At 52.9% G+C, this 15,744-nt stretch overlaps 2 protein-coding genes across 10 annotated transcripts in view; both read right to left on the reverse strand.

Moving 5' to 3' along the window:
• IP6K1 (inositol hexakisphosphate kinase 1) overlaps positions 1 to 2,999 on the reverse strand; it is an 81,697-nt gene extending 78,698 nt beyond the window's left edge. For 4 of the 9 annotated variants that reach the window (XM_060109836.1, XM_060109834.1, XM_060109837.1 and 1 more), the window contains exon 1: positions 2,819 to 2,999. Coding sequence is in view for 1 of the 9 variants with exons in the window: in XM_060109842.1 (XP_059965825.1) it covers positions 2,498 to 2,510 (13 nt within the window). In the remaining 8 variants the exon portion in view is untranslated. The other 5 variants (XM_060109842.1, XM_060109841.1, XM_060109835.1 and 2 more) reach the window with 2 other exon arrangements.
• Positions 3,000 to 5,006: 2,007 nt separating this feature from the next.
• On the reverse strand, positions 5,007 to 12,111 carry CDHR4 (cadherin related family member 4). Its single transcript, XM_060111154.1, has 19 exons — positions 12,063 to 12,111; positions 11,526 to 11,710; positions 11,240 to 11,402; positions 11,078 to 11,160; positions 10,460 to 10,570; positions 9,718 to 9,821; positions 9,387 to 9,523; positions 8,923 to 9,106; positions 8,667 to 8,820; positions 8,327 to 8,420; positions 7,848 to 8,051; positions 7,628 to 7,767; positions 7,243 to 7,393; positions 6,942 to 7,162; positions 6,558 to 6,700; positions 6,013 to 6,069; positions 5,824 to 5,911; positions 5,567 to 5,594; positions 5,007 to 5,062 (listed from the first exon to the last, which is right to left on the reverse strand). The coding sequence occupies exons 1-19, from the start codon at positions 12,109 to 12,111 to the stop codon at positions 5,007 to 5,009; spliced, it is 2,352 nt and encodes a 783-aa protein (XP_059967137.1).
• Between the last annotated feature and the right edge of the window lie 3,633 nt (positions 12,112 to 15,744).

The following is a 15,744-nucleotide window of genomic DNA, read 5'->3' on the forward strand; positions in this document are numbered from 1 at the left end:
GTACAAGACACAAAAACACCATCTCTATAGGAAAGGGGTTAGGTCTAATCAGAGAAGACAATTATTCTCAAAAGAGTAAATACTGTGTTTTTTGTTTGCTTGTTTGGTTTTTTAATAAGGGCAATGATACTACTGCAGTTCAGAGGGAGTGGAGTATTCCCAAGAACTGGAATGTTTTGGGAGTGTTTCACAAAGAAGGTAGGAGGGACGTGAGCTGGACTCTGGAGAAAAGAGAAGTGACATTGAAGGCAAAGAGGGGCAAAAGCCAATGGATTAGCTGGTAAAAGCATCTGTGTAAGTAAATATCATGTATGGAATGTTTACCAAACCATTTGGTTAGTGGGGTTGGGACAAACTCTGAAGAGGTGGGTTGGGGCCAGCTGGGCAGCAGCACCTTAAATGCCACATTAGGACATCAGATCTCATCCCATAAGTCTGCAGCAGTTTGACTTTGGTGTAGCATCTCCATAGTTGTGAATTATGTCTGTTGCTCATAATAGTTAAAAGTGTTGACATTTACAGGTGAATTATGTAAATACAAAGTTAAAGTAGATGGTAGGGCCACTATTCTAACATCCCTACTCATCTGCACTTAAAAATGCCCAGCACAGGGCCTCCCTGGTGGCGCAAGTGGTTGAGAGTCCGCCTGCCGATGCAGGGGATACGGGTTCGTGCCCCGGTCTGGGAGGATCCCATATGCCGCGGAGCGGCTGGGCCCGTGAGCCATGGCCGCTGAGCCTGCGCGTCCGGAGCCTGCGCGTCCGGAGCCTGTGCTCCGCAACGGGGGAGGCCACAACAGTGAGAGGCCCGCATACCGCAAAAAAAAAAAAAAAAAAAAAAAAAAATGCCCAGCACAGAAGTACTGCTATTAACTATCTCTGAGTAATAACATACACTGAATCAAGCAAGCATCATCCAATACTCATAAGTATTCATGCGGCAGTAAAAGAATTAAACAAAGGCAATAAAGTTCTTGGATATTCTTTAACTTCCTTGGGGCAGCAGTTCTAACACAGGGTTAGACCACGAATGGACTTTAAAGGACCCCCTGACCTCCCTAAAATTGCATGCAAAAGTTAGTGTAGTGAAGTTGACTGAGTGGATCTGTCTCTTTCTATATCTCAAAGAGGTCAGATACGCAAAATATGCTAAGAGCCTAACTTAGGGTTGTTTTAATAGAAAACAGCAAGAATCTGGGGACTTCCCTGGCGGTCCAGTAGTTAAGACTTCGCCTCCCAATGCAGGGGGTGTGGGTTCCATCCCAGGTTGGGGAGCTAAGATCCCACATGCCTCACAGCCAAAAAACCAAAACAGAAAACAGAAGCAATATTGTAACAAATTCAATAAAGACTTTAAAAATGGTCCACATCAAAAAAAAAAAATCTTAAAAAAAAAAAAAGAAAGAAAACAGCGAGAATTTAACCCTGTGGCAGCCTTAACTTTCTAAAGGAAGTGTTAATCAGAGGGGGGGCTGGGGGGAAGTTAGATTGAGGCCATTTTGAGAAGTTCCTAATATTTTCATATCTCCCTCCTCTCTTGTAAAGAACTGCCCAAGGAACTAGTCTCACTAAAATCAAAACTCATTCAACATTCAAAAAATGGCCCAAGGGAGGGTAATGAAATATCTAAAAACTACTCACTCAACTTCTCTCTCTTCTCACAAGTAAGGGAAACAGCAACAGGCCACCAGCTGCCTCTGGTTTCAGCATCTTCTCCAAAAAGATCTCCTGACCAAACAGCTAGTTTCCTTCAAAATTACACATTCTGAGGTGACAAGATCCTGACACAAACCCACAAAGTACTGTTGCTTGACTTCTTAGTCGTCTCAGGCAGGCTTGCTGTAAGACCATATACAGGAGCCTATGCTGAGAAGCCAAAGGACCACAGGGAAAGAGAAATGTGTTTTGGAGCACTCAGAACTCTTCCTAGACCTGCACACCTTGCCCAGCGTGTCCAACCCTCCTACCCTCACAAGAAGCGGGGGCTGGCGGTCTGTTTTCATTGCGCAAGATACATTTACTCTATTAAAAGTTAATTTGGCATTCACGAGACAAAAAAGAAGTTTCATTTCTTTTTCTGATTCTAATACACTCCCACATTTCCTTTGTCTCCTGATTACACTTGCCAGATTATCTCTTTAGGAGATAAAATCAATCAACTCACCACCATAATATTCACTTTCTCCCAGAGCCAAAAGAGCCTTACCACAACTCCAAAGAGTGGTGGTCCAGAACCAAAGAAATTATGTCCCAAAATAAAATTCGGGCATGATGGACATTTAACCAGGCCCTTCAGGAAGAAGCAAACGGTGAGCTCCGAGAAGCACAGAAGGCAGGCGCCGGGCAGAGGGCCTTCGCCCTGTCAGAATCACAGGGCCGTCACACTGTCCTGCCTGGTTCGCGGGGGCTTTCGACTGTTTCGTCTAGTCTTAGTCTCAAGCGGTCTGAAAGTCAGTCGCAGGAGCGACATCTAAGAAAATGGTACGTGTGTTTCTCACCTGGGAACAACATAAGACCCCGGAGAGCATCAAGCTGGCACTGGACACGTTTCAGCGCTGCGGGTCAGCGGAGCCCAGGGCTGTAGTCACAGAAACTAGTTTCCCGCTACACCTCGGCAGCGGGGCTCTGGGACCTCCACCCCGAGGCCGTCCTCCGACCTCGGCACCAGCATCTAGGAGGCTCCACGGGCGGCCCGTCAGGACGATCGAGCGATGCTCAGCCGATACCCCTTCCCTGCGCGCGCCAGCTCCAACCCCGCGCCCGCCGCCGCCCGCCCCGCGGCGTCAGGCCGGTCTTTCGGCCCGGCTCCTGTCACTCACCGGCCGGCCCGGGCAGCGGGCGCCCACGGCCCCCCACGGGAGCTGGGCCCCCCGGGCCTCCAGGTTTCGACCCCGCCCCCTGGCAGGCAGCGCAGGCGGCTGAGCCCCGCAGCAGCGGCCCCACACCGGCCACTCGGACCACCTCCCGGCGCTGCCCACTAGGTACGGATCAACAACAAGATGGCGGCCAGCCGAGGGGGCGGGGGCCGGGTGTCATAGTAACGTGGACGGCAAAGAACCCGCCCCCGGCCCAGAATATCCCCAATCAACAACCTTCTTGCCCTACGCCCAGGCGAGTGCCTCCCGCTGACAGGCCGGCTAGCTTGTCAGTCAGACCCTGCCTCACGCGGCCCTTGCCGATCGCCTCAGCACGTGACTGTGACGGCACTGGTCGGCGCATGCGCGCCGTTCCCGGAGTTGCTGGAGGCAGAGCTTTCACTGGCTACTCCGAGTCCGTAGCGCCCTTGGTATCTCTGCGTGCGCGGCCCCCGTGCGCAGCCGGCAGCGTCTTCTCCCACGCATGCTTAGGGAATGTTTGCTGTGTGCTACATCCCCTTTTTTTTTTTTTTTTAATCACTCACCCTAGAAGGCAGGACTTGTCCCTCCCTAGTGAGGAAACTGAGGCTCAGAGGGGGAGGCCGGGCCAAGGTTACACCACCTCTGGAAATGTAAGCACCGGGTTTTGTGCCTCCTCTTACTGGCTCCAGTGTATAATGCCCTCTTCCCAGCGGCTTCCCTAGCTTTGCCCTTCATCAGCCTTTTGTGCTGCCCCAGCAGTCCCTGGCCTGTTGCCCACGTTTGTCCTTCTGCCTGGAGTTCAGTCCCCAATTCAGTCCCCAGCACAAGCCCTGGCACACAGCGGGCACTCTTTCTTCCTACCCTAGAGCATCTTGTCTTGAGTTCTTATAACATCTTTTGCCCTGGATTGTCATGATCTGCCCCCGAGACCAACTATGAGTCTTGGGAAGACCGTTACCCACCATGCAGAGAACCTAGCCCTGGGCTTGGCATCTGATGCAGTCGCACAGCCTGACCCACATCAAGTGCCTGGACTAGCTAGTTTTGTGACTATTGAGGCTTGGTTGCCCCACCTGCAGAATGAGGATAAAAATCAAGCTCCTCAGAGATGAGGATTTAATAAGCCCTTAGAGCAGGGTAAAGTGCTCAGGAAAAATCCACCTGCAACCCCTTCCAGTAAGGGCCTGCTGTCAAGTTGCTGGCCCTGAGGCCAACTCTAACACCCTCACTTTATTGGAAGCACCGTGAAGCATATTTTTCCCACAGAAGGCACTCAGCTTCTTCCTCCACCTGGGGTACCATAACTGGCTCAGTAAGGGAGGTCCTCTCGTACCCTAAGATGGTTCAAGTCCACAGACTTGACAGAGGGGCGAAGATTGAGAACCTGGGGACACCACAGTAAAGGTAGCCTCCACCAAGACAGCAGGGCCTCTGGGAGAGCTGGCAGTAACCTGAGACCTGATGCCAGGCTGGGTATGGGGAGTGAGCTAGCACTGCACCCAACAACCCACCCTCCTGCAGGCTACTGTAGGCCACCTGGCCACGTACAGCAGCTGAGCTCAGCACAGGGAGGACAGAGGGCCCTGGAACTAGAAGAAACAGATCAGGAGGAAATGGGAACACCTGCTCAAAAGGGGGCTACGCTCAATCCCTCCATGGCCACCCATGCCACAGGGTGCTCAAGTCTGCACCAACCCTCACCTCAATGCAAAAGTTCCAGATCCTTCTCAAGAAAACCTCCACATACAGTTGGCAAACTGCACTGGAAGTTGCTGGGGCTCTCAAACGAACAGTGCCCTCCTTTCAGTGGGAAAAGGAAGCTCTTGGGCCCTTCCCATCTGCCAGAGCAGGTGTCCTCTGAGGGGAAAGGCCAACTGGAGGCCCCCTCAGTCCCCCTCAGTCACTGGCAAGGATAACAGCTTCTTACATTTCAGAGCATTGTACAATGCCTTCTTAAAAGAAAAATAACCTTGCTACTCCCTACAATGTTCCCACAAGACAGGGCATTCTCCAAGTGAGAACAAGGAAGCACAGATCTCAGAGCTTCTCCCACATGTAAGTTACAAGGCTAGGACTCTTCTGTTTGTAATTTTGTTTATTATTGAATCAACTTGAAAACACATAATCATGTGAAGAAGAAATTCCACAAATATGATGCAGCTTCTTGGCCTCAGAGCCAGCGCCGGGCTCCTGTGTGCGTGTTGAACAGGTAATCTCTGCCTGTACCTGAGCTCAGATGGTCAGGGGAGAGGGAGGGTACTGCTGGCTTCAGCAGAACTGCCTCCCTCCCCTAAGGGCAGGGAAAGGTATCCCAGGACCCTTGGTGTGAACCCCTCCCACTGCTTGATCCAGCTTGTCCCCTCCCTCCTTTCTCAGCACATCCTTTGAGGTCTGGCTCAAATGCACAGGAAGCATCCATGATTCCCCAAAACGGGACACCAGCTCCCCTAAGCCCAGTGCCAGATTACTCTGCTATAATTCATGGTGACAGTGGAGCATTTGGGGGCCTCTTCCCTCACCACCTTCCCCCCTTTCCCCCACAGGCAGGAACCAGATCATGTTCACCAGGTGTTTGGCAAACACTGGCTGAGGGGTGAGTGGGGGTGAGAAGAGACCCCATTCAGGGAAACAGTAGATAGTGGATGCCTGGTGGGAGGCAGAGATATTGAAATGGGGTATGGAAAGAAAGTGGGCCCAAGTAGAGAATGGTTTGGAAAGAGGGGGACTCACGGGGGTCCTGTGCTCTGCCATCAAAATGCTGCTGAGGTGAAGAATGAGAGGGTGCAATGAGTTGAACCCTGCCCATGGGGAGCAGGTGGAGGCCTGCCCCCAGAAGGGTCAGGAGCCCACCTGCCTCCTCCATGCTGATGGTGCTGGTATGGGCCCTCCCACAGGGACAGCCATCCATGGGAAAAGGGGCAGGCTTGGCAGGGGAGCACTCTGCAGCAGCCTCAGTACCCACTGCACAGGATGGTAGGTTGACATACCAGGCTCATGACACTGCTGGGTGCCTGGGGTGTCTCCATCCTCGGTGCCTCCATGAACCCCTCAACGGACCCCTCAGTTCCCTGGATACTGGGGCAAAGTAGGAGCTGGAGTACAGGATAGGGCTCTGGGCCCCAGCCTGAGTTTAAGAGATGGGCTTCCAGGCATAGAGGTAGGCAAAGGAGGCTTACCTCTTTAGCAGTAGAGCCTGGGTTGGTTTGCTTGGTGCCTGTAGCACCTGGGCCAACCTAAAATGCCAGGAGGAGGGACCAAGCAGTGAGAGCAGCAGACCTGCTGACTCCAGAAACCAGCACCATTCATCTGCCCCTTTTATTGGGGATAGCCTATGTCTGTATGCAGTGCCCACATTGTTACTCCCACCTACCCCTGGGTTCAGTCCTGTGCTCACAAGAAACTCAGAGTCTTAGGGGAAGGTCAGGTTTCAAATGGAGGGCAGGGGTCAGAAATAGGGGTAAATGCCCAATGCATGACAGACTCAGATTCTAAAGCCCTGGGCCTCATCTCATTCCAAGACTGGGTTCTGCCAGCGATGGAGACAACTTTCTCCTAGTGTATCTCTGCCTCTAACCTGATGACCACTGGAAGGAGAGCAGTCCTCCTGAAAATCAGTTTGTCTGCTCATCAACTTGGGCAATCTTGGATAAAACCAGCTATCACAGATGCAATCCATTAGTGGGCTGGGGGGAGGCAGTCAGTACAGGGATAGCAACCCTACCCCCACAGGAGCCTGCTGAGGAGCCAGCCCAGAGCCAAGAGGAGAAGGGCACTGGTCACTGTCAGCACCACCACAAACCAGGGCTCCGGCTGCCAGAAAGTCTCCGTGTCTGTCACAAGCAAGGGTGTCATCATTGAAGTCACCTGAAATGGGGCCACAGCTTCACCACTGCCCTGCCAAAATGCCCTGATCATCCAGCCTTCAAAGCCCTCCAAGGGCTGGGCCACCCCACACCCCAGATTTCTCTTCTGTATTGCCAGGCTCTTTGCACTCAGCAGTTCCCTCCGAAATGCCTTCCCCCATTGTTCCACCTGGAAAACTAGGTCCCTTCATCCTCCAAGATCCTTTCTTCCCACCCACCAAGGGCCTGAAGACTCCCCTCACTGTGGCTCTGTGGGTGCTGGTGGCCACTGTGCTGGCCCTCCAGGGAACTAGATGCACAATGACAGTGGCCGTGGTGCTGAGGTGGGGGGTGGAGGGACCTGCATCGGCCACACGGATCAATAGCTCATAAGTATGGGGCTGCTCTGGCCAGGAGGGCCCCAACATGAGGTCGTTGTGCACCAGGACAGCTCCTTGCAGGCTGAATTGGCTCCAACTATTCCCTGAAAACAGAGTGGCAGAAGAAGGGGACCATTGCTGGCCTGCCTCTCCCCCACAGCCCACTGGTCCCCTTGGCCCTCACCTCTCACAATGCTGTAGGAGAAAACCAGGCGCTGTGGCTCTTGGGGCACCCGACATGACACCCTGGTCACCTCCATGCTGCGGCCCAGGTGAGTGTGGATGGTGAGCTCCTGAAATGGGGGCTCACACTCGGGGGCATGGTCGTTCACGTCCTGCAGGCAGGTAGTCAGATCACCCACTCCCAAACCCCCAGGCCAGCCCCTCAGCCTCCTCCCACCACAGCCAGAACCTCGGTATCAGGCAACAGGTTCCAAAACTTTCCACAGTGAGACCCCACCCCTCTCCAGCCAACCAGTGGAGGAACCTGAGGCAGAGTGCAAAAGCAGAAGGCCAGAGGGAGATATGAACTCTTTCCAATTCTTTCCAAGGCTTCGGGGCTCAATTACCTCCACCTCAATGGTAATGGTGCAAGAGCCTGAGCGGTGGCAGGTGGGGTCCTTGTCTTGGCTATGGTCAGTCAGCAGGACAGTGAGCCTGTGGAACTTCTGCAGCTCATAGTCCAAAGGCCCCAGGAGGCGAACCTCCCCTAGAAGGGGTGGCCACTGCCTCAGCTTGCAGAGTCAACTCTGGCTTCGCCCCTCCATCCCAGCCCTGGGGTGGGAGTACCGCTGAGACGGTCCACAGCAAAAGTGGCAGACCCGCCAGGGGTGGAGTACTCAATGCTGTCGTGCGGGTAATCCATGTCCTTGCCCACCACAGAGCCCAGAAGAGCGTGGGGCCCTGCATCCTCACGAACCCGGAATGTGCGTGGGACACAGGCTGGGGAGAACTCGTTGACAAGTGTCACCATCACCAGTACTGGCACCTCAGCTGGAAGGCATTTGGCGGTCAGGGAGCTGGTCTGGGTTGCCCAGCCCTGCCCTGGCAGCTTAAGGAGGTAGAGGCTGTGGAAGGAGGAAGGGCAATAGCCCTCCCCTGCCAAGGGGTCTCAGAGAGGAGAAATGTGCCTCTGCCAGGGGTCTTTGGTGGAGACAATGCTGCCCTATTGGTTTCTGAGGGAGGAGAGATGACCCCATCCTGAGAATAGGAAGAAGGGTATAGAAGAACCCGGTCCTGAATGTCCAGGCGTGGGCATGGTCACTCACTGGTCATCGGAGGCTGACCACTATCAAGCACCAGGATGGAAGCTGCATGATGAAAGCAGGAACCAGGAGCATCACAGTCCAGTGTGGCATTCACCTAGTTAGAGGGGCCAGAGGGTGAAGCCCAGCCAAGGCCTGGGAGAGCCTTGAGCCACACTGGGCTGCCTCAGGCCAGGTTACTCACAGATAGCCTACCCTGACCCTCCGTTTTCCAGACTGTAAAGCAGGGTGGCTCCACCACCATCTCCTTCACCCTCATGGTCTCGGCTCCTGCAGACCATTGGCCCACCCCCCTTCCTGTCCAAGCACTCTGCACATGGGTCTGGGGTCGGGGACTGGGCACCTCCAGGACTCTGTCTTGAAGGCAGAGGCTGGCTGCGCCAGCAGGGCTGTGGAACAGCAGCTGGTAGTCCAGGGTGGAGCCAGGAGAGTCCGGGTCAGTGCAAGTGAAGGTATTCAGCACGGTGCCCACAGGCGTGGTCTCGGGGATTTGAGTCCTGAGAGCAGAGGGCAGGGTGGCAGGGCGGGAGCTGGGGCTGGGGCTGGGCGGCGAACCATGGCTCTACCCAATAGCCAAGGTAAGGCTCCCATATACTCACACCAGCAGCGCTGGTGTACAGCGCGGGGGCCAGCGGTTGACCGACTGCACGTCCACCCTGAAATCAAGCTCGGCGCTGGCCCACGGCCGGAGCCGCTCAAAGGCCTTCACCCGCAGCCTAGTGACCGCGGCGTCTGGGGCTTGTGCCAGCTCCAGGGGCGAGGTTGTCCGGACCACTCCGTCGACTGGGCGGGTTGGGAGGGCGGGGGACGCAGAGTTCGGCCCCGCCCCCAGCTCAGTCCAGTTCCCACCCTCCCACGGATCCGCTGGCGGGGGAGGGCGCAGAGACTGACCACTTGGCCGCCTCCTCCAAGGCTCGTTTCTAACTTCGGGCCCCCAAACGCGACCTCGCCCCAGTTTCTGCCTCGGCACCAGGCTCGTTTCTCAAGAGAGCAAGGAGGTAGTGCGGGTCGCTTCTAGACCAGCCGCAGAGGCATCCCCTTACCCGCCCTCCGTGCCCCTCACCGCGTCCGATGGAGAAGAGCCGGCAGGGCACTGGGGAGAGGATTTCGTAGCGCACATCGAAGCCCCGGGCCTGGACCTGAACCACCTTACTTCCGGGGACCAGGTTCTCCGGGATGGTGATATTCTGGGCTTGCTGCCTGGACCAAAATGGGGGCACTGGCTCCTACTTTCTCCCGCCACCACGGCGGGGTGTGCGGACCCCTCCCCTGGGTCTTCCCTGGTACAGGAGCCAGCTGGGGATGCTCAAGCAGCCCCACACCTTAACCCTACTCCTAATTCCCTGGGGCTAGGTCCTGCCTTCCCCACTGTTCCCAGGGTAGGGGAGCCTTACAGGAAGGAGACCTCGCTGGAGGGAGCAGGCAAAACTTTCACTGTCAGCATCCCACAGCAGCTTCGGCCTTGTCCAAAGGTCACCAGGATCTGAAGCTGGAAGACCTGAGGTGCACACAAAACAAGAAGGGAACCACGGTGTGTATCTACCCGTATATCTGTGCCCAGTCGTCCCTTCAAATAGGCAGCGCCACCTCAGGACCTCCACAAGGAACCCCGACATTCACTCTTCCCTATGACCTGTCACTTTGCTGATAGATATTCCTTTGTGTCTCACTCTTCTGGGTCATAAGTCCTTCTCTTAGGATGCATACAGCCCCCAAAAGAGTAATATCTGAATCACTCACAATGTGAATTATCATCTTAGAGTTGCTAAGAGTCAGTCACTAAGACGTGGAAGTTTTAAAGAAGGAACTTCTCTAACCTCCTCCAGACTACACTAAGCACTGTACCCAGAGCTTTCACTTCCTGTGTGACTCCTCAGAACTTTCTCCTTTCTATAAGGGGCACCATGGGCTCCTGGAGCCAGGGATCCCTCTTCGTTCTAGAACTCCAGAGCCCAGCACAGAACCAGGCCAAGGTGGGAGTACAGCCAGCATGCGGCAGCAGGTACAGGTATGGGCTATGTCTGGAAAAGGCAGCATGATTGAGGAGGTCAGGAACAAACAAACCTCCAGGAGGTAGTGGCTCTGCCCATTTTATGCCCAATTCATGGATATCTCCAGGTCCCAAGTCATGCTTACCTTTTGAGCCTGGCCTTTGAGGCCCTGGGATGGAGCCTGCAGCCAACCCTGCCCATTGATAGAGAAAGGTCCAGGGAAGTATGGCGGATCCTGGGCACTGGTGATGCTCATCTGACAGGACAGAGATGCTGGAGGCCCCTTCCCCAACCCTCAGTGCCCCAAGCATCCCTGTCAAAGTCCCCCAACAACCCAGCAGGTACCTGCCCACTTTCAACTCTCCCATACCCTGCCACTGCCACTGTAGCCTGGGGTCCCCCCGGCCCTGATCCTCAATCCTCTCTGCTTTTAAACTAATTATTTTGTTTTTAATCTAGATTTCTTTGGGGGATTGCAAAAATGATACAGAAATTTCATGGAGAATTCAGAACACACAGAAGAACTTTAAAGAAGAACTCAGCCCCTGAGATGTCTCTATGGGAACAGCCATAGTCATTGGGGGTGGGCAGCCCTCAGTGGCTCTCTCCAAGAACATGCATCATTGCTGAGGCTCAGCTGTAGACTAAAGAATCCTTCTGCAGGCTATGCTTGGCCAGGCAGGGGCTGGGCTTGGTCTCCCCATCTCCCCCCGACCCTCCATCCTACCCCCGCCGACCACCACTGCCCATGTGCAGGGCTCACCTGGGCTCCCTGGCCTGGGAGCAGCAGAGTGTACAGCCGGGCCCCAGGTTTGACAGTTTCTGGCACCTGAATGATTTCCCCAGCTGGCCAGAAGGGAGGTCATGGAGGGTTCTCTTCAGGTCATACCTGCCCACTCCCCCTGCCTGCTGTCCCTGGCCTCACCTGGGCTGGCAAATCGACCAGCACACTGGATACGGCTGGGGTCCCGCTGCACATTCACAGAGAGTGGTCCCTCCATCACATGGTTGCCACATGTGAACCGCAGTTGCAGCTCATAGTGGTTCACTGTCAGGGCATCCAGCCGGGCCGAGCTGCTCAAGGTCATCTGTGGCAGGGGGCAGTGCCATGTGGGGCCTAGGATCTCCATCCCCCTATGCCACCTCTGGCTTTGTGAATTTAGGGTCTGTCCTTGTTCCCCCATGGTCCCCAGTTGTGCCCATGACCCTACCTTGCCCACATAGATCCCCTGCCATCTAGTTAGGCTAGGTGGGTTGAAGAAGGTGGTGGGTGGCTGCACATGGAGCAACTCCAGGGTGGGTGTGTGTGAAGAGCAGTTGAAGGAGAAAGACTGAAGGATGGTGCCAGGTTCCTGGCTCTCAGAGACATTTATGAACCAGGGCAGGCAGTGGAGGTCTGTGAGGAAGAGACGATTCAGGCTGGAGGCCCCCATTCTCATGGAACCATATACACAATCAGAGTCCCTCCTTTCTGCCTTAGGGCCTGGCCACATCCTGGAGACAAGCAGCAAAAGTCCTTCTTTGTCCTGCACATCCAACCATGGGTCAGCTCATTTCACAGACTGGGAGTGAGAACTTGGTCGAGGAAGCAGCCAAGATAAGGAATGAGGGTCGGGGATACAGATCTTTACCCTTTCCTGGCTCCACCCAGCCCCTGTCCTCCATGGTAGCTTATCTGAGAGGGATCAGGACTCCACTGTGGAGTCAGGGGGTGAGAACTGGACTTCCCCCACCCACCAGCTCCTCACCAGAGACAACCAGAGCAAGAAGAAGCACCAGGGGCCTCAGCAGCACCATAGTGGCCTGAAGATACAGACAGCAGAGGAGACTACAGAAAACCAGAAGTGTTTGTCAGGCCCACCCCGTTGCCAGGTCAGTTGCTCAAACAAAGCTGGGCCTCCAAGATTCTAGCCCTGCCCAGCCCTGGTGACTGAGCTCTAGACTCTACAGTCATCAAGAGGCCTGGAAAACTCAATTTTTTTCACTGCTCCCAATGAATTCTATTTATTACTAGAATTCAAAGGAGATGTGAGGGGAGAAGGATCAAGCTTCAGATAGGGAAACTGAGGCTCAAGGAAGTCTTGGTCATGCAGTCCTTGGAGACAGAGCAAGCACAGAACCCAGGAAAACTGGGCCCAGGACCTGCTACCCCACAGAGTCTGAACTCCAGCTGCCCACTCCCATTAGAACATTATCTGCCTAGGGACTTCCCTGGTCATGCAGCGGTTAAGAATCCACCTGACAATGCAGGGGACACGGGTTCGATCCCTGGTCTGGGAAGCTCCCACATGCCACGGAGCAACTAAGCCTGTGCACCACAACTACTGAGCCTGCGCTCTAGAGCCCATGAGCCACAACTACTGAACCTGTGTGCCACAACTACTGAAGCCCGCGCGCCTAGAGCCCATGCTCCACAACAAGAGAAGCCACTGCAAAGCCTGCACACCACAACAAAGAGTAGCCCCCACTCACCGCAGCAATGAAGACCCAACACAGCCAAACAAAAAAAAGAAAAAAAAGGAAAGAACATTATCTGCCTATAAAACCTGAGCCCAACCATCAACAAAATCTCTCAAAACCTGTGTACGTTCAACAAACAAAAGGTATCCTTGGTGATAGAAATAAAAATGGTGGTTACTTTTGTGGGTATCAATTGGAGGGGGCAAAAAGTGGCCTCCTGGAGTGGCTGGTGATACTCTATATCTTGATCTGGGTGACAGTTGCACAGGTGTCTACAGATTTTAACATTTATAGTGCCGTACCTTTGAGAGTTGTCTGTTCATTTTATTTACATTATATGTCAATGTTTAAAAGGTTGTCTACACACGCCCTCTCCAGTTCTTCACCTCTCACTCTCTTTTCTACCCACTATAGTTGAGCTTGTCCCTCTCTCCATAAAAATGCCCTTGTTGGGGTCCTCAGAGACCTGCAAACTGCAGTTTATTCTCTATTCTCACCTCCTTGGCAGCATTTGATGCTTGCTCCCCTTGGCTCCTAAGTGCCCACACTCTCTCAGCTTCCTCCCACTTCTCTGGCTGCTCCTGCTCAGTTCCTTTGCTGGTTCTGCTTCACCGTTCCTACCTCCACCCAGTGGAGTGTTCCAGGGCTCAGTCCTGACTGCTGCCATCCTCTGTCCACCTTCAACCTCACATACAGGCACATGGCCTTAAACACCATCCACTCAGATTGGTTCAAGATGGCGGAGTTGAAGGACATGCGCTCACTCCCTCTTGCGAGAGCACAAGAATCACAATTAGCTGCTGAACAATCATCGACAGGAAGACACTGGAACTCACCAAAAAAGATACCCCACATCCAAAGACAAAGGAGAAGCCACAGTGAGACGGTACGAGGGGCACAATCACAATAAAATCAAATCCCATAACTGCGGGGTGGGTGACTCACAAATGGGAGAACACTTATACCACAGGAGTCCACTCACTGGAGTGAAGGTTCTGAGCCCCACGTCTGGCTTCCCGACCTGGGGGTCCGGCAACAGGAGGAGGAATTCTTAGAGAATCAGACTTTGAAGGCTAGAGGGATTTGATTGCAGGACTTCGGCAGGACTGGGGGAAACAGAGACTCCACTCTTGGAGGGCACACACAAAGTAGTGTGCGCACTGGGACCCAGGGGAAGGAGCAGTGAGCCCATAGGAGACTGAACCAGACCTACCTGCTAGTGTTGGAGGGTCTCCTGCAGAGGCAGGGGGTGGCTGTGGCTCACCATGGGGACAAGGACACTGACAGAAGAAGTTCTGGGAAGTACTCCTTGGTATAAGCCCTCCCAGAGCCCGACATTAGCCCCACCAAAGAGCCACGTAGGCTCCAGTGCTGGTTCACCTCAGGCCAAACAACCAACAGGGAGGGAACCCAGCCCCACCCATCATCAGACAAGCAGATTAAACTTTTACTGAGCTCTGCTCAGCAGAGCAACACCCAGCTCTACCCACCACCAGTCCCTCCCATCAAGAAGCTTGCACAAGCCTCTTAGATAGCCTCATCCACCAGAGGGCAGAGAGCAGAAGCAAGAAGAACTACAATTCTGCAGCCTGTGGAAGGAAAACCACATTCACAGAAAGATAGACAAAATGAAAAGGCTATGTCCCAGATGAAGGAACAAGATAAAACCCCAGAAAAACAGCTAAATGAAGTGGAGATAGGGAACCTTCCAGAAAAAGAATTCAGAATAATGATAGTGAAGATGATCCAGGAACTCGGAAAAAGAATGGAGGCAAAGATCGAGAAGATGCGAGAAATGTTTAACAAAGACCTAGAAGAGTTAAAGAACAAACACCTAGAAGAATTAAAGAACAAAAACAAACAGAGATGAACAATACAATAACTGAAATGAAAAATACACTAAAAGGAATCAATAGCAGAATAACTGAGGCAGAAGAATGGATAAGTGACCTGGAAGACAGAATGGTGGAATTCACTGTCGCAGAACAGAATAAAGAAAAAAGAATGAGAAGAAATGAAGACAGCCTGAGAGACCTCTGCGACAACATTAAATGCAACAACATTTGCATTATAGGGGTCCCAGAAGGAGAAGAGAGATAGAAAGGACCCGAGAAAATATTTGAAGAGATTACAGTCGAAAAATTCCCTAACATGGGAAAGGAAATAGCAACCCACATCCAGGAAGCTCAGAGAGTCCCAGGCAGGATAAACCCAAGGAGAAACACGCCAAGACACATAGTAATCAAATTGACAAAAATTAAAGACAAAGAAAAATTACTGAAAGCAGCAAGGGAAAAACGACAATAACATACAAGGGAACTCCCATAAGGTTAACAACTGATTTCTCATCAGAAACTCTACAAGCCAGAAGGGAGCGGCATGATATACTTAAAGTGATGAAAGGGAAGAACCTACAACTAAGATCACTCTGCCCGGCAAGGATCTCATTCAGATTTGATGGAGAAATCAAAAGCTTTACAGGCAAGGAAAAACTAAGAGAATTCAGCACCACCAAACCAGCTCTACAACAAATGCTAAAGAAAGTTCTCTAAGTGGGAAACACAAGAGAAGAAAAGGACCTACAAAAACAAACCCAAAACAACTAAGAAAATGGTAATAGGAACATACATATTGATAATTACCCTAAACGTGAATGGATTAAATGCTCCAACCAAAAGACACAGGCTTCCTGAATGGAAACAAAAACAAGACCCATATATATGCTGTCTGCAAGAGACCCACTTCAGACCTAGGGACACATACAGACTGAAAGCGAGGGGATGGAAAAAGATATTCCATGCAAATGGAAATCAAAAGAGAGCTAGAGTAGCAATACTCATATCAGATAAAATAGACTTTAAAATAAAGAACGTTTCGGGCTTCCCTGGTGGCGCAGTGGTTGAGAGTCCGCCTGCCGATGCAGGGGACACAGGTTCGTGCCCCGGTCCGGGAAGATCCCACATGCTGTGG

This window comes from Mesoplodon densirostris, chromosome 10, assembly GCF_025265405.1.
Source record: "Mesoplodon densirostris isolate mMesDen1 chromosome 10, mMesDen1 primary haplotype, whole genome shotgun sequence".
NCBI lineage: Eukaryota > Metazoa > Chordata > Mammalia > Artiodactyla > Ziphiidae > Mesoplodon > Mesoplodon densirostris.